The following is an 18,195-nucleotide window of genomic DNA, read 5'->3' on the forward strand; positions in this document are numbered from 1 at the left end:
TCAACAGCCTGATCAACTCTATGTGAAGCAGATGTGTGGCGATGCATGAGGCAAATGGTGGTCACATCAGATACTGACTGGTTTTCTGATCCACGCCCCTGTGACCAACATATCATCCAAGATGGCGTAGCAGTGCAGACGTGTTTTGTTTGTCCTCTCGTTTACTTTTGTATTTTTTCATCTATTATTGTATATATTTCAATTTTATTTTCAATCTCTTCTCCATTTTAGTTAAATTATACTTTCCGGTAACCTGCCTCACCCAATGTGATACGGATCTGCTATTATTTTAAATTTCTAGACCTTATAGCAAGAACCACCTAGCCATCAGAAGCTAATTAGCTACAAGCTATTTAGTCATTGTTAGTCACTGCTAGCGGCCTTTACCTTCTGCACAGGTACCAGCCCTTTTTTTAGCTTGTTAATACTCGCCAGCCTACCAGTAACGGACTGTCTCTATTACAACGCCGGATTTCTGCCGTAATCCCTGGACCATTCTCCTGATCTTCACAGCTAGCTAGCACCCACCGAGTTACCCAGTACCGAAGCTATCCCTGAGGCTCACCTCCCGGCCTACTCAGTTGTTCACCTGGACTCCACCCAAACACGGCTAAAACACACTACTCCACTGGATCCTTGCCGTAAGCTCTGGACCTTGGCACCGGATCACCGCTGCTACCGAGCGCCTATAGTGGCTAACGCCCCTGCCCCGAAGCTAGCACCGGTTAGCCGTGAGCCAGGCGCATCTCCCAGATAGGAAACTAAATTACTACAACTACAATACCTCTTTCGCCATCTGGCTTGGATCCTTAGTCGACACGGCGCCCTGCCACACCACCACGACAGGTCTGCCGACGAATACTCCATCCACTGTGCCTTCAACCGGCCTCCGTCGGACGTGGGAGCAGACGCTTCTACTAGCCCCGGGCTACTAACTTTAAACGCCGTGTCGCCCGCGTGCTAGCGTAGTAAAGACTACTCCGCGGCTTCCCTGTCTCATCTATTGTTGCCCCCTGGACCCTATGATCACTTGGCTACATAGCTGATGCCCGCTGGACTGTCCATTAATCACAGTACTCCATTCTGTTTTATTTATTTGTTATTATTATTCTATCTGTTGGCCCCAGCTGCGAACTCAGGCTCTGTGTGTAGTTAACCGACCCTGTCTGCCCATTCATTTCCATTTTACCTGTTGTTGTTTTAGCTGATTAGCTGTTGTTGTCTCACCCGTTGTTGTCTTAGCTAGCTCTCCAAATCAACACCTGTGGTTACTTTATGCCTCGCTGTATGTCTCTCGCATATGTCAATATGCCTTGTATACTGTTGTTTAGGTTAGTTATCATTGTTTTAGTTTACAATGGAGCCCCTAGTTCCACTCATTAAACCTCTAATAACTCCTTTGTCCCATCTCCCACACATGCGGTGACCTCACCCATTATAACCAGCTTATCCAGAGATACAACCTCTCTTATCATCACTCAGTGCCTGGGCTTACCTCCGCTGTACCCGCACCCACCATACCCCTGTCTGCACATTATGCCCTGAATCTATTCTACCACGCCCAGAAATCTGCTCCTTTTATTATTTGTCCCCAACGCTCTAGGCGACCAGTTTTGTTAGCCTTTAGCTGTACCCTCTACCTACTCATCCTCTGTTCCTCAGTTGATGTGGAGGTAAACCCAGGCCCTGCGTGTCCCCAGGCACCCTCATTTGTTGACTTCTGTGATCGAAAAAACCTTGGTTTCATGCATGTCAACATCAGAAGCCTCCTCCCTAAGTTTGTTTTACTCACTGCTTTAGCACACTCCGCCAACCCTGATGTCTTTGCCGTGTCTGAATCCTAGCTTAGGAAGGCCACCAATAATTCTGAGATTTCCATACCCAGCTACAACATTTTCCGTCAAGATAGAACTGCCAAAGGAGGAGGAGTTGCAATCTACTGCAGAGATAGCCTGCAAAGTTCTGTAATACTTTCCAGGTCGATACCCAAACAGTTTGAACTTCTAATTTAAAAAATGAACCTCTCCAGAAATAAGTCTCTCACTGTTGCCGCCTGCTATCGACCCCTCTCCGCTCCCAGCTGTGCCCTGGACACCATTTGTGAATTGATCTCCCCCCATCTAGCTTCAGAGTTAATTCTGTTAGGTGTCCTACACTGGGATATGCTTAACACCCCGGCAGTCCTACAATCTAAGCTAGATGCTCTCAATCTCACACAAATCATCAAGGAACCCACAGGTACAACCCTAAATCCGTAAACATGGGCAACCTCATAGACATTATCCTGACCAACTTGCCCTCCAAATACACCTCCGCTGTTTTCAATCAGGATCTCAGCGATCACTGCCTCATTGCCTGTGTCCTGCCTCATTGCCTGTGTCCGCTATGGGCCTGCGGTCAAACGACCACCCCTCATCACTGTCAAACACTCCCTAAAACACTTCTGAGAGCAGGCCTTTCTAATCGACCTGGCCCGGGTATCCTGGAAGGATATTGACCTCATCCTGTCAGTCGAGGATGCCTGGTCATTCTTTAAAAGTAATATCCTCACCATCTTAGATAAGCATGCCCCGTTCAAGAAATGCAGAACCAAGAACAGATATAGCCCTTGGTTCACTCCAGACCTGACTGCCCTTGACCAGCGCAAAAACATCCTGTGGCGGACTGCAATAGCATCGAATTGTCCCCACGATATGCAACTGTTCAGGGAAGTCAGGAACCAATACACGCAGTCAGTCAGGAAAGCAAAGGCTAGCTTTTTCAAGCAGAAATTTGCATCCTGTAGCTCTAACTCCAAAAAGTTTTGGGACACTGTAAAGTCCATGGAGAACAAGAGCACCTCCTCCCAGCTGCCCACTGCACTGAGGCTAGGTAACACGGTCACCACTGATAAATCCATGATCGAAAATTTCAAAAAGCATTTCTCAATGGCTGGCCATGCCTTCTTCCTGGCTACTCCAACCCCGGCCAACAGCTCCACCTCCCCCGCAGCTACTCGCCCAAGCCTCCCCAGCTTCTCCTTCACCCAAATCCAGACAGCAGATGTTCTGAAAGAGCTGCGAAACCTGGACCCGTACAAATCAGCTGGGCTAGACAATCTGGACCCTCTCTTTCTAAAACTATCTGCAGCCATTGTTGCAACCCCTATTACCAGCCTGTTCAACCTCTCTTTCGTATCGTCCGAGATCCCTAAAGATTGGAAAGCTGCCGCGGTCATCCCCCTCTTCAAAGGGGGTGACACCCTAGACCCAAACTGTTACAGACCTATATCCATCCTGCCCTGCCTATCTAAAGTCTTCGAAAGCCAAGTTAATAAACAGATCACTGACCATTTCAAATCCCACTGTACCTTCTCCGCTGTGCAATCTGGCTTCCGAGCCGGTCACGGGTGCACCTCAGCCACGCTCAAGGTCCTAAACGATATCATAATCGCCATCGATAAAAGACAGTACTGTGCAGCCGTCTTCATCGACCTGGACAAGGCTTTCGACTCTGTAAATCACCGTATTCTTATCGGCAGACTCAATAGCCTTGGTTTTTCTAATGACTGCCTCGCGTGGTTCACCATCTACTTTGCAGACAGAGTTCAGTGTGTCAAATCGGATGGCATGTTGTCCGGACCTCTGGCAGTCTCCATGGGGGTACCACAGGGTTCAATTCTCGGGCCGACTCTTTTCTCTGTATATATCAATGATGTCGCTCTTGCTGCGGGGGATTCCCTGATCCACCTCTACGCAGACGACACCATTCTGTATACTTCTGGCCCTTCCTTGGACACTGTGCTAACTAACCTCCAAACAAGCTTCAATGCCATACAACACGTGGCCTCCAACTGCTCTTAAACACTAGTAAAACCAAATGCATTATTTTCAAACGTTCGTTGCCCGCACCTGCCCGCCCGACTAGCATCACCAGCCTGGACGGTTCCGACCTAGAATATGTGGACAACTATAAATACCTAGGTGTCTGGCTAGACTGTAAACTCTCCTTCCAGACCCATATTAAACAACTCCAATCCAAAATCAAATCTAGAATCAGCTTTCTATTTCGCAACAAAGCCTCCTTCACTCACGCTGCCAAACTTACCCTAGTAAAACTGACTATCCTACCAATCCTTGACTTCGGCAATGTCATCTGCAAAATAGCTTCCAACACTCTACTCAGCAAACTGGATGCAGTCTATCACAGTGCCATCCGTTTTGCTACCAAATCACATTATACCACCCACCACTGTGACCTGTATGCTCTAGTCGGCTGGCCCTCGCTACATATTCATCGCCAGACCCACTGGCTCCAGGTCATCTATAAGTCTATGCTAGGTAAAGCTCCGCCTTATCTCAGTTCACTGGTCACAATAACAACACCCACCCGTAGCACACGTTCCAGCAGGTATATCTCACTGATCATCCCCAAAGCCAACACCTCATTTGGCCGCCTTTCTTTCCAGTTCTCTGCTGCCAGTGACTGGAACGAATTGCAAAAATTGCTGAAGTTGGAGACTTTTATTTCCCTCACCAACTTTAAACATCAAACTATCTGAGCAGCTAACCGATCGCTGCAGCTGTACATAGTCCATCTGTAAATAGCCCACCCAATCTACCTACCTCATCCCCATACTGTTTTTGTTTTATTTACTTTTCTGCTCTTTTGCACACCAGTATCTCTACTTGCACATCACCATCTGCTCATTTATCACTCCAGTGTTAATCTGCTAAATTATTCGCTCCTATGGCCTATTTATTGCCTACCTCCTCATGCCTTTTGCACGCACTGTATATAGACTTTCTTTTTTCTACTGTGTCATTGACTTGTTTATTGTGCTATTGGTTTGTTTATTGTTTACTCCATGTGTAATTCTGTGTTGTTGTCTGTGTCACAATGCTTTGCTTTATCTTGGCCAGGTCACAGTTGCAAATGAGAACTTGTTCTTAATAACTAGCCTACCTGGTTAAATAAAGGTGAAATAAAATAAATAAATATGCATATCTGTATTCCCAGTCATGTGAAATCCATAGATTAGGGCCTAATGAATTTATTTAAATTAACTGATTTCCTTATATGAACTGTAACTGTAACCCTTTTGATTGGGACAGCACCATCACACTGTTTTGAGACAAGCGTGGGGGACTTCTCTAGATAAATCAATCAACGTCAGATCTTCGTTTTCACTGAATCTCCGTTTGGATATTTGGTAACAATTAGGCTGGGGAAATGTTAGCTGTGTTGAGGTGAGTGCTAATGATCATCTTTATTGTAGTTTGCTCACATATTAGCTGATCAGAACATTTAGCTAGCTTGTTATACAAGTGGGTTTTGCTCTTCACTCGCGTTGTAGCCTGTCCTGCTCCCGACCAAAAGCGTGACTTGTCTGATAATCAACCAATCAATCGATTTTGATTCATCGAATATCTGTCTGTATATTTGGTTAATTGATCACTGGCTGGACAAGTGGAAGTGGTAGCTCATTTATTTGTTTTCTCATCTATCATTGATTAGAAACATTTAGCATGCAATAATGTATCCTAAATCAAGTGTATTATTTATCTATTGACTCACGTAGTAGCCATATATATACCCTAGGCTATTTTCCTATCGTCCCAATCCCACTGAAACGCAAAATCTTGACTCCTGTCTCGCATGAAAATTCGTAACTTTATTCTGTAACCCATAGGTTGCATTATCAAAGCACGTCTGGGCTATGCATGTCAAAACACAGCTATAACATGTCCCCTGCTTCTCTGCGCTGTCTCGTATTGTTGCCGATATGAGAGCTCCGGTGGAGAATGTGTGATCAACAAACTATATGAGAGTATATTTGGATATTTATTTTACGAGTTAGTCCCCGTTAAGATACCTTGATATTTAAACAATTTGCTTTCCATCTCCCCGTTATTCATGATCTGATATACTATCTGTATAACCAAATAGTATATATGTCATTCGTTGGAGGTTATCTAGCAAGTTTAGGAACTTTGGCCATTTTACTTTTGTTTAAATGCCGTTACAAGGTTTGTATGATTCGACAATGCTGTGGCCTTCTCGGGGTGCGCTCTGTGTCGAGCTATCCTAGGCCTACTGGTGAAATGTGATTAATTAATTGAGGAACATAACGCTCTGGATGTTGAACGGCCTTTTGAAATTCACAATGTCATTTGCGATCAAAGTTAGTTAATTAATCAATTAATCATTACTAAATCACAGTTTCACTTGCTGTGAAATCTTTACACAGTTGCGCAGCCAAGAAGGCAATGTGGAGCAGCGACAATCTTATTTTGGGAGAACATTGAGTGTGACCTTATCTTGGTTTAAACGTTAAATTGGCACTTCTATTTTTTACGGTATTTCCTGGGACTTCCCGGTATTGCAATTTGGCAGATTTTTGGGAAAATATTAATCTCTAATCCGCGAAGACGTACGGTGTAAAATGTCATACTGGTTGGTGCTTTCAGGACAACTGGGAACTCAAAAAAAGAAGGTACAATTATTTTTCCCCAGTCGGAGATGTTTTTTTTCTGCGAGTTCCCAGTTGTCTTGAAGTCGGACATTTCCGAGTGTGCGGTTTAATTAAGACTTCATCCATAGGTGCGTTCAGTTCGCATGAACGTTTGCTACGTTGCAGAACGGTTTGTTCAGAACAACACGTTTCCCCAACACGTTCTTGTAAATTCTTGAAACGATTTTGAGGGAAGTTTGCTCCTGTTTGGTGGTTGTGGCTAGAAGCAAAGCAAGACGTATTTAAAGGGCAATGGCCATGCTGACAGCGTTCGACAAGCCAACCCCTCGCACTTTTTTCAACTGGTCGTTCAGTACAGCAACTTTCTCGTTCAATTGAACATCTCAGAACGTAAACACGTACTGAAAGCAGCCCATGTTCCACTATCTCGTTCAGTTTCCATGTGAGTGAACCGAACCCAGACTCCCTGCTCTCACTTCACTGTCAATAACTGCTGATGAAGCGGGTTTAGGGGATATCTTTTATCCGATATCTAAAGTCAGGAAAAGGGGGCCAGCCTGAGAGCCGTTGGGCCAGTGGTTAGAGCCGTTGGGCCAGTAACCGAAAGGTTGCTGGATCGAATCCCCGGCTGGCAATGTAAAAATATGACTTTCTACCCCTGAACAAGGCAGTTAGCCGTCATTGTAATTAAGAATGTGTTCTTAACTGACTTGCGTAGTTAAATAAAGGTTATAAAAAATGTTATGACTAAATATTTGGCATGGGCAACATGAACATGTGGTGTCTGGGGCTGTAAAAAAAGTGGATACCTATTTTAATATTCACCCTTCAGGCTAAAATTAATTATATAGGCTGTTGGTAGATACATTAATCTCTAAGATTCTGACTGTATGAAGTGCAAACTCTCCTAAAATATGAGGTATGCAATTAATTTATTCCACCAACATTTTCCCAAGACTGTTAAAGTTGATGTGAGTGTTTCTAGACATACTGTATCAATCCAGCATGGGATTAAAAAATGAGAGGAATGTCAGTATGAGTGTTTTGGTGAAATTTTGAATGGGTTTCAAAGGCCCCATCTGGTGGCCACAACAATGAAGTGAAATATAACTGTGACCGGAAAGCTTTGAAGAACCTCTGCCATACTCTTCTTGAAACAGGTTTTGGAATTACGTGTAGCCTGTTTCCCTACCAATTTGTATGTTTGCAGGGTCTCTTTCTGCCTGCTGACTGATGATTCCTATAGGTTGGTGGTAATATGATGATACTTTATGACATTGTCAGTTTCTTCATTAAGTGACAGCTAGGTCCTTTTGTCCTTTACTCTAGTTCATAACAGTATAAATTGTTTTCCATTTTTGGTGTGCAATCTGCTCAACCAGTAATACAATCCAGAACATAAACATGATATTCACAGGGATCGGTAGCAAGTCTAATTTGTTTTCCCTGTGGCACTCAACACTGATCTGTATTTATTAAAAACCCATGGTCCTCTGCACTATTATTATCACTCATACATTAGTGCTGTCCTCAACGGAGTCGCAGATGGCGTTGCTATGGCGACTCAGTGCCTGTCAGTCTAATGTCCTGTTGTGTCCTTGGTGGAGGAGAGTTTGTGTAACTCAGTTATTTTGCCAGAACACAGACCGACCACGGCCAGGCCATAACAACCCACTTTGTGGATAGAGACTGTCTGATACAGATTGTGTTAAAAAAGGAAATGTGCACCAGATGGGGGGAGTGTTGCCATGGAAACTACTGTAAGGATCCATCTCTAAATCATTGTGAATGACTGGCCAGTTAACTTTTAAGCAAATAGTTAACAATCCATATAGATAAGACATTAGTCAAAATAAAAAGGGACTTGGAATCAATATCAGGCCTTTATCTAGATATATGGGTCCATCTTGCAATATTTGGTCATATAAGGTTGGATATGAGATGTATATTGCGTAAAACAGTGTGATGGGTCTAAGCAATACATTCCAAAGAGCACAGGCATGTCTACATAGTCTACAATTAGATATTTATTGAAGTTACATTATAGGGGTTCAGATGGAAAAAGTCAAAAAAGACAGTGACTGTTCTGATGCTATTTGCGCAAGGCAACATTCGGCATTGGAAAGTTTTGAGGGTGCATTGTCCTGAATAACCTTTCTACCTATTCTTTGGTTATGCAGTAAATCTCTGTCTGTCCTCATCTGGTATACGACTTAAACATACTTCTACTGCACACCACTTCAGATAAAACAGTATATAGACAAACCAAGTTGGATTGGATATCTCAACTCAACCATAACACGAGGCACAGGGACTATAGTTCTAACGCTCACAAAATGACACATTCGTCGGTTCAGCTAGTCTTAATTGCATTCTTCTTTTTTGGCGTCTGCTTCTTGGCGGAGGGCTCTGGCTGTTTTGGGGTCTCTGGCTGGACTGGGGCAGCCATCTCTGCCTGTGCTGGTGCCTCCACCTGTGCTGGTACCTCTACCTGTGCTGGAGCTTGTGCTGGAGCCTGTGCTGGTACCTCTACTTGTGCTGGAGCCTGTGCTGGAGCTTGTGCTGGTGCCTCTGCCTGTGCTGGAGCCTCTACCTGTGTTGGAGCCTGTGCTGGTGCCTCTACTTGTGCTGGAGCCTGTGCTGGAGCCTCTGCTGGATCCTCTACTTGTGTTGGTGCCTCTGCCTCTGCTGGAGCCTGTGCTGGTGCCTCTACTTGTGCTGGAGCCTGTGCTGGAGCCTGCGCTGGTGCCTCTACTTGTGCTGGAGCCTGTGCTGGTGTATCTGCATATGTTGGTTCTGGTTCCTTTGCATGTGCTGGTGCCTCTACCACTACCTGTACTGGGGCCTTTGTTGGTTCAGGGATCTTCTGGGCCTCAGCAGGTTCTGTAGACTCTGGCTCTTCCTCGCTGTCAGAGTCATCGTCATCATCGTCTCCTGTAGACGGGGCCAGTAGGGAGGCTGCGAACTCCGCCAGCCTGTTCTGCTCAGCCCTCAGACGGGCCATCTCCTCTGTCATCTCTGGCTCCTCAACTATGTCCATGAGGCTGTGGACTGGTTCAGTGGCCACCTCCTGTGTCTCGTCCTTGGGTGTCCCCTCGGTGGCGTCAGGCGTTTGGCGAATGCCTTTGATCTTGGAGTACAGGATCTTCCTCTCATCCTGGAGTGCTCGGCAGAGCCTCTCCAGCTTGTCAATCTTCACGACGAACATCTCATACTCATTCTCCTTCACAGTCCTCTGTGGAAAAGAGAGTCTAACTTGTTGTAGCGCATTTGAATAAAGTCTAACACTATTGCATGTGTTATAGATGAGTATTTACCTCTTCAATCATCTCCGAGAGAGCCTTGTTAGTGCTCTCAAATCTGGTCTTCCAAACATTCGACTCTTTATCAAGTTTTTTCATCTTCTTTGTCATCTATGAAGCAAAATGTTTGTTGGGTTAAAACGTATCTGAAAATGTAACCATCATTCTGAATATGATTAATATAGAAAACAGTCCCTCCAACATAAAGCTGTTTTCTCATTTCAGAATTATGTCGACCTTATGTTACCTCCATGCACTTGGCCCTAAAAATAAACAGTACATTTAAAGGAAGGATGATTTTATTTTAAGGATGCCACAGACCTTCTCCATTTCATTTTTGAAGCTGGCGTACACATCGTTGCTCTTAGACAACGTAGTCTGGAACTCTTCAAACTTCTGGGAGTACAGAGCAAGCTGCAGAAAAACAGAGGGACAGTCAGGAGAGAACTCCAGAAATTGATTTCACATGTAGCATTCATATGCATCTATTCACCTCATGAACAATCAGATCTATGCTTTGAACCTTATTTGACCCAGAAACAAATTTGTTATACTTTAGAGGGAGATGAGGTGTGGTGAGAGGAAGAGCCAGCCGGTTTAACCAAACATTTAGTCATTCACGACTGACTCAAATATGTATATTTTCCCTGACAAACAAGGTCACGCATTGTTGGTATGCCTTGCCTGGTTTCTTCATTGCTTCAGGGCCTAATTACAGAGCATTGCATTCCAAGTCCTAGGGCCCTCGGTGTGAATGCTCTACACTCAGCTGGCCAGGCGGCCTCCCTGGGCTTCCCTTTAGCAGTCCTCTGCTCAGTGTTGGCAGAGCTATGTTAATGAGCGGCTCTATAAATGTTTCAGTGGCAGTCGGTCCAGCTAGAGTTAACAGGCTAATCTCCGGAGGCCCTCAGGGGAAACCACATCGCACACACCGCCAGTCTCCCGTATTCAAACCTGTCTATCTGCTAGCAATCCCGTTGAGATCAACCGTCTTTATTTGAGAGTTACTGTTTTGGAACAAAAGCAAAACAACTGATTTGACATGCACTATAAAAGAGGAAAGGCATTTGCTTGGTTATGTGTTGTATTTCAGAAAAGCTCACTTGATACAGATCAGTTTCTGCCTCACGTCTTTCAAATAGATTTTTCTTGCTGGCTGCACTGCTTTGGCCGTTTCCTTGTGTGATCTAAATCTACGCCTGGTATCGTAGAGACAAATAAGGTTGACATTCCTAGTTAATTGGATTGGAAATATGACATGGCCTGGTACAAATACATGATGAATCATATTGTCACGCCCTGATCTGTTTCACCTGTTCCTGTGATTGTTTCCACCCCCTCCAGGTGTCGCTTATTTCCCCCAGTGTATTTATCCCTGTGTTTCCTGTCTCTCTGTGCCAGTTCGTCTTGTATGTTAGTCAAGTCAAACAGTGTGTTTTTCCCGTACTCCTTTTGCTATTCTCTTTTGATAGTCTTCCTGGTTTTGACCCCTGCCTGACTCTGGACTACTTTCCAGCCTGCCTGATCATCCTGCCTGCCCTGACCTTTATTCTGCCTGCCCTTCGGTACCTTTTGGATTCTGATCTGGTTTTGACCCTTTTGCCTGTCCACGACCATTCTCTTGCCTTCCCCTATTGGATTAATAAATACTGCCTCCTGTGTCTGCATCTGGGTCTCGCCTTGTGTCATGATTATATAGGTACTGAAATACAGTATTAACATAATTTGTTTTATTGTTACTTTGTCATTTGGGAGTCAGGGTAATGTTTCTACTGAGAAAACACAAGGCTTTAAATAATGGCAAGGTTTCTCTGCAATTAATTATAACCATATCAACTGTCAGCTATAATTTCTGAATCCAGCAGGGAAGCATTTATCTTTGTGCGTCAGACCAACTAATTTCATTGTATAATTTGCTTGCACCCATACAATAATTGTGCCATATCCAATAAACATAGCAATTCCAATTGTATCATAATTCTATAATTTAATGATCAATGATACTGGAGTATGTGGTACTGTGTGGCATTGCATCACATTTTTTAATATTCCCATGCTGCTGTGTCATCCTGTTGGTTCAGGAAGAGGGAGTTTCTCTTGCCTGCTGCTATCATGGGAATTATGGCTGCTCTGTACAGTACAGCTGACAAATTTTCCTTTCATATCAAGTACCAAGTACATCAAGCCATATAGCCTAGTTATGAGAGGAGAATCTAATTTTTGATGGTCACTTTTGCCAGGTGAGGATATTGAAAAACATTACTATAGATCCAAATTAACTTAATACAGTATATACTGAAATATTAGTTGTCTTTAACACACATGGAGCAATCCAGAGGACCTTAATGGTAGGATTGGACTTGCCTTTCATACTTAGCCCTGAAATAAATGTAGTGAATAAGGGTGTTTGGCACCACATTGGATATATTCACCTGAGCCTGCATGACAGTCTCTTGCTCTCTCAGAAGTTTAGCTTGTAGTTTCCACTCAGCTGCATGTACCAGTAACTGGTTAAAAACAAAACACACGTAAAGCACACATTTACCTTTTTCTTCAACTGCAACTCTTGCTCCTTCAATGTGTAGCATTTCTTTGTTTTGTCAATTGCCTCCCTAAGTAGCTAACAACAGAGACAGTGGATGGTTACAATACTCATTTCTGTGAGCATCAAATGCACAACAAACATGATTGGTTTTAAACTTAATACTGTCTATTAGACAAAAGTTACTCAACTATATTTACATTGCTTTACAGTACTTTGTGGGTAAGGTCAGTAAAAATTGTGCTCCTATGTGGCTCAGTTGGTAACACATTGCACTTGAAACGCCAGCATTGTGGGTTTGATTCCCATGGGGGACCCATCTGAAAATGGATGCACTTGCTCTGGATAACAGCGTCTGCTGAATGACAAAAAATGTAAGTACAGTGACTCACATATTCCTTTTCTCTCTTGTGCTTCTCCTCGGCCTCCTGCAGCTGTGCATTAGCTTGCTCCAGTTTGGTATCAGACAGCTTCTGCTGCAGGTCGTGGTGCTTGAAGATCTTCTCCAAGCTCTGAGTGATAGACAAGGTGAGATGACACACTAGATTAGACACTTAGTTTTAAGAAGGGCTTCTAAGACATTCTGTACAGGTTATGAATCCATCCATTAGGATACATTTCTCTAAAACCACCACTGCCATCCTGTCTGTCTATGAGAAATTGTCATTAACATGTGCCTTGAAAAGTAATTAAGGCCATTGTTGTTTGCGCACAGTATTTCATTGGAAAGTTCAGACACGTTTTATGATGCCTGAGAAAACAGACAAAATAGTGGGTGGAGAACTCATAAAACCTGGGACTTGAATTACAGTTTCACAATTAACAGGAGGACAAATGCAAAAGCCTTATTATATATATTTTTTAAGTATGGTCTTTTTCAGGATTACATTTACATTTGTGATTTTAGCAGACACTCTTATCCAGAGCGACTTACAGTAGTGAGTGCATATATTTTCATACTTTTTCATACAACCCTCTCATAAAGGGATTATTATTATCAGGGCACAAATTCTGATAAGAAAACTGACCCCAGATTAGTTCAATTAGGATAAACAATTGTTTCTATAGATATTATTTATTTTTACTCATGAGACTAATCTATACTGCACAAAAATATAACAATTTCAATAATGTGACTGAGTTACAGTTCATATAAGGAAATCAGTCAATTGAAATAAATAAATTAGGCCCTAATCTATGGACTTCACATGAGTATGCGGGGGTGCAGCCATGGGGGACCACTTGGCATTCAGGCCCACCCATTGGGTAGCCAGGGCCAGCCAATCAGAATTAGTTTTTCCCCACAAAAGGGTTTTATTACAGACATAAATACTCCTCAGCTCCCCTCCACAACCCCCTCAGACAATCCCACAGGTGAAGAAGCCGGATGTGGAGGTCCTGGGCTGGTATGTGGTCTGCAGTTGTGAGGCCGGATGGACGTACTTCCAAATTTTCTAAAACAACATTGGAGGCAGCTTAGGGTAGAGATTTTTTATATTCCCCCCCCCCCCCCAATTTCATGGTATCCAATTGGCAGTTACAGTCTTGTCTCATCGCTGCAACTCCTGTACAGACTCGGGAGAGGCGAAGGTCGAGAGCCATACATCCTCAAAAACACGACCCAACCTAGCCGCACTGCTTCTTGACACAATGCACATCCAACCCGGTAGCCAGCCGCACCAATGTGTCAGAGGAAACACCGTACACCTGGCGACCTGGTCAGTGTGCACTGTGCCCAGCCCAACACAGGAGTCGCTAGTGCGCAATGAGACAAGGATATTCCTGCCGACCAAACCCTCCCTAACCCAGACGTAGCTGGGCCAATTGTGCACTGCCCCATGGGCCTCCCGGTCGCGGCCAGCTGCAACAGAGCCTGGGCTCAAACCCAGAATCTCTGGTGGCACAGCTAGCACTGTGATGCAGTGCCTTAGACCACTGCGCCACCCGGGAGGCAGGGTAGAGAAATTAACATTAAATTCTCTGGCAACAGCGCTGGTGGACATTCTTGCAGTCAGCATGCCAATTGCACATTCCCTCAAAACTTGAAACCAGCGCTGTGGCATTGTGTTGTGACAAAACTGCACATTTTAAAGTGGCCTTTTATTGTCCCTAGCACAAGGTGCACCTGTGTAATGATCATGCTGTTTTAATCAGCTTCTTGATATGCCATACCTGTCAGGTGGATGGATTATTTTGTCTAAGGATAAATGCTCATTAACAGGGACATAAATAAGAAATAAGCTTTTTGTGTGTATGGAGCATTTATGGAATACATTTTTTCAGCTCATGAAACATGGGACCAACACTTTACATGTTGCGTTTATATTGTTGTTCAGTGTATTTTCTTTACTATGGCAAATAGCCATATGTGTAAACAGTGTGGAATAATCCACAATTTCTCTGCCAAAAGGAGAACATTTAATGTCCATCTGGAAATGAATCCATCTCAGCATTTAGCCAACTATCAAATGTCAACTTGTGTCCATTTTATGCAACTGCTGATGTCAGAATGGCTTGTTCATTATTGCAATGTGTGGTTCTAATCACTTATTTTAATAGGACACATTAGATGTTATTTGGATGTCAAATAATCACATCTCTTTCTGGCACGCTGCCTCTTAAGTGTTTATGCTGACTACAACCAGCAGATGGCACTTGAGACAAATTACTAGAAACTCCACCAGTAAAAAAACAACAAAAAATAAATAGGACATTTAAATCATGATGTTTTTTTACACACCATTCCCAGCTGTGTATGTGAGCAGCAAAAGCAGCAGCAGCCTCAGTGGCAACCAACTGCATGGCAGATCCTGGCTTTTGTATGTCACTTCAGGCTTGTCCTTTCCTTTCTGATGTGTTATATTGTATTTGTTATGGATCCTGCCAAGGCAGCAGCTACTCTTCCTAAGGTCCAAAATAAGGCAGTTATACAGTACCAATCAAAAGTTTGGACACACCTACTCATTCAAGGGTTTTTCTTTTTTTGTACTATTTGCTACATTGTAGAATAATATTGAAGACATCATGAAATAACACAAATTAATCATGTAGTAACCAAAAAGGTGTTAATCAAATCAAAATATATTTTGGATTCTTCAAAGTAGCCACCCTTTGCCTTGATGACAGCTTTTCACACTCTTGGCATTCACTCAACCAGCTTCATGAGGAATGCTTTTGAAGGAGTTCCCACATATCCTGAGCACTTGTTGGCTGCTTTTCCTTCACTCTGCAGTCCAACTCAACCCAAACCATCTAATTTGGGTTGAGGTCGGGTGATTGAGGAGGCCAGGTCATCTGATGCAGCACTGCACAACTCTCTTTCTTGGTTAAATAGCCTTTGCACAGCCTGGAGGTGTGTTTTGGGTCATTGTCCTGTTGAAAAACAAATAGTCCCACTAAGAGCAAACCAGATGGGATGGCGAATCGCTGCAGAATGCTGTGGTAGCTATGCTGATTAAGTGTGCCTTGAATTCTAAATAAATCTGACACACCTTGATATGTTTCACCTGTCTTTGTGGTTGTCTCCAACCCCTCCAGGTGTCGCCCATCTGCTCCATTATCCCCTGTATATTCATACCTGTGCTCTCTGTTTGTCTGTTGCCAGTTCGTCTTGTCTCGTCAAGCGTATCAGCGTTTTTCCCGTACCCCAGTTTTCTCGTTTTCCCGGTTTTTACCATTATGCCTGTCCTGACCCTGAGCCTGCCTGCTGTTCTGTACCTTGTGACACTGCCCTGGATTACTGACCTCTGCCTGCCATTGACCTGTCGTTTGCCTGCCCCCTTTTTTGTAATAAACTTCTGTTACTCTGAACTGTCTGCATCTGGGTCTTATCCTGAGGTCTGATAAAATCACCGACAGTATGACCAGCAAAGCACCCCCACACCTTCACACCTCCTCCTTCTTGCTTCACGGTGGGAACCACACATGCGGAGATCATCTGTTCACCCACTCTGCGTCTCACAAAGACATGGTGGTTGGAACCAAAAATCTCAAATTCTGACTCTTCAGACCAAAAGACAGATTTCCACTGGTCTAATGTCCATTGCTTGTGTTTCTTGGCCCAAGCAAGTCTCTTCTTCTTATTGGTGTCCTTTAGTAGTGTTTTCTTTGCAGCAATTCGATCATGAAGGCCTGATTCACACAGTCTCCTCTGAACAGTTGATATTGATGTGTCTGTTACTTGAACTCTGTGAAGCATTTATTTGGGCTGCCATTTCTGAGACTGGTAAATCGAATGAACCTATCATCTGCATCTTCCTTTCCTGTGTCGATCCTCATGAGAGTCAGTTTCATCACTGCGCTTGATGGTTTTTGCGACTGCACTTGAAGAAACTTTCAAAGTTCATGATGACTTCATGTCTTAAAGTAATGATGGACTATTTGCCATAATATGGACTTGGTCTTTTACCAAAATTTGCCAAATCTTCTGTATACCACTCCTACTTACCATTTCTCCAAAAAGTTTGATCATTGTCCCCATGTGCAGTTGCAAACTGTAGTCTGGCTTTTTTAATTGCGGTTTTTGAGCAGTGGCTTCTTTCTTGATGAGCAGCCTTTCAGGTATATTTTTTAAAATTTTACCTTTATTTAACTAGGCAAGTCAGTTAAGAACAAATTCTTATTTTCAATGACGGCCTAGGAACAGTGGGTTAACTGCCTGTTCAGGGGCAGAACGACCTTGTCAGCTCGGGGGTTTGAACTTGCAACCTTACGGTTACTAGTCCAACGCTCTAACCACTAGGCTACCCTGCCGCCCCATGTCGATCCAGGACTCGTTTTACTGTGGATAGAGATACTTTTGTATCTATTTCCTCCAGCATCTTCACAAGGTCCTTTGCTGTTGATTTGCACTTTTCGCACCAAAGTACATTCCTCTCTAGGAGACAGATCGCGTCTCCTTTCTGAGCGGTATGACGGCTGTCTGATGGTGTTAATACTTGCGTATTATTGTTTGTACAGATGAACGTGGTAACTTCAGGCTTTTGGAAATTACTCCCAAGGATGAACCAGACTTGTGAAGGTCTACAGTTTTTTCTGAGGTCTTGGCTGATTTCTTTTGATTTTCCCATTATGTCAAGCAAAGAGGCACTGAGTTTGAAGGTAGGCCTTGAAAAACATCCACAGGTACACCTCCAATTCACTCAAATGATGTCAATTAGCCTATCAGAAGCTTCTAAAGCCATGACGTTATTTTCTGGAATTTTCCAAGCTGTTTAAAGGCACAGTCAACTTAGTGTATGTAAAATTCTGACCCACTGGAATTGTGATACAGTGAATTATAAGTGAAATAATCTGTCTGTAAACAATTGTTGATAAAATTACTTGTGTCATGCCCAAAGTAGATGTCCCAGCTGTCTTTCCAAAACTATAGTTTGTTAACAAGAAATTTGTGGAGGAGTTGAAAAACAAGTTTTAATGACTCCAACCTAAGTGTATGTCAACTTCCGACTTCAACTGTACATGCACATACCCACATATATATATATATAAACATTCATACATATACACATACATATGCACATATATACACATTTTTTGGAGTATACCTTCCTTTTCTATTCCCCGTAAACCCAACCACCGCTCCCCAAATTGAAGTAAACTAATAAACAATAACACTTAGGCTTCTACTTCCAGCATATACATACTAAACACATTTTATAGACACAATCTATTTTACAATAGTTCTATTTTGTTTGTTTTTAGTCCTGGCCTTCCTCTATTTCTGAGGTCCACCCAGTGCGATTTCTATTTGCCATATATTTTTCAATTGTGCTGTGATGCTTCACAAATTACTGAACCTTTCTATTCTCATAGTTTCTGAAGATTGTAAATTAAAGATAAACATTTTTTTAAAATAATTATTATATTATTGATCGATTGACTATGACTTTTCAAAT

General features: G+C 43.2%; 1 protein-coding gene across 2 annotated transcripts in view; it reads right to left on the reverse strand.

The window, feature by feature from the left end:
* Positions 1–8,463: 8,463 nt before the first annotated feature.
* The window catches only part of LOC139415141 (taxilin beta a), a 29,405-nt gene continuing 19,673 nt past the window's right edge, over positions 8,464–18,195 (reverse strand). The window contains exons 6-10 of one of the 2 annotated variants that reach the window (XM_071162998.1): positions 12,691–12,810; positions 12,189–12,263; positions 10,078–10,170; positions 9,772–9,867; positions 8,464–9,689 (exon numbers count right to left, since the gene is read on the reverse strand). In XM_071162998.1, coding sequence (XP_071019099.1) covers positions 8,808–9,689; positions 9,772–9,867; positions 10,078–10,170; positions 12,189–12,263; positions 12,691–12,810 — 1,266 coding nt within the window. In that variant the 3' untranslated portion in view covers positions 8,464–8,807. Of the gene's footprint in view, positions 9,690–9,771; positions 9,868–10,077; positions 10,171–12,188; positions 12,264–12,301; positions 12,377–12,690; positions 12,811–18,195 lie in introns of both variants that reach the window. The other variant, XM_071162997.1, reaches the window with a different exon arrangement.

This window comes from Oncorhynchus clarkii, chromosome 8 (assembly GCF_045791955.1).
Source record: "Oncorhynchus clarkii lewisi isolate Uvic-CL-2024 chromosome 8, UVic_Ocla_1.0, whole genome shotgun sequence".
Taxonomy (NCBI): Eukaryota; Metazoa; Chordata; class Actinopteri; order Salmoniformes; family Salmonidae; genus Oncorhynchus; species Oncorhynchus clarkii.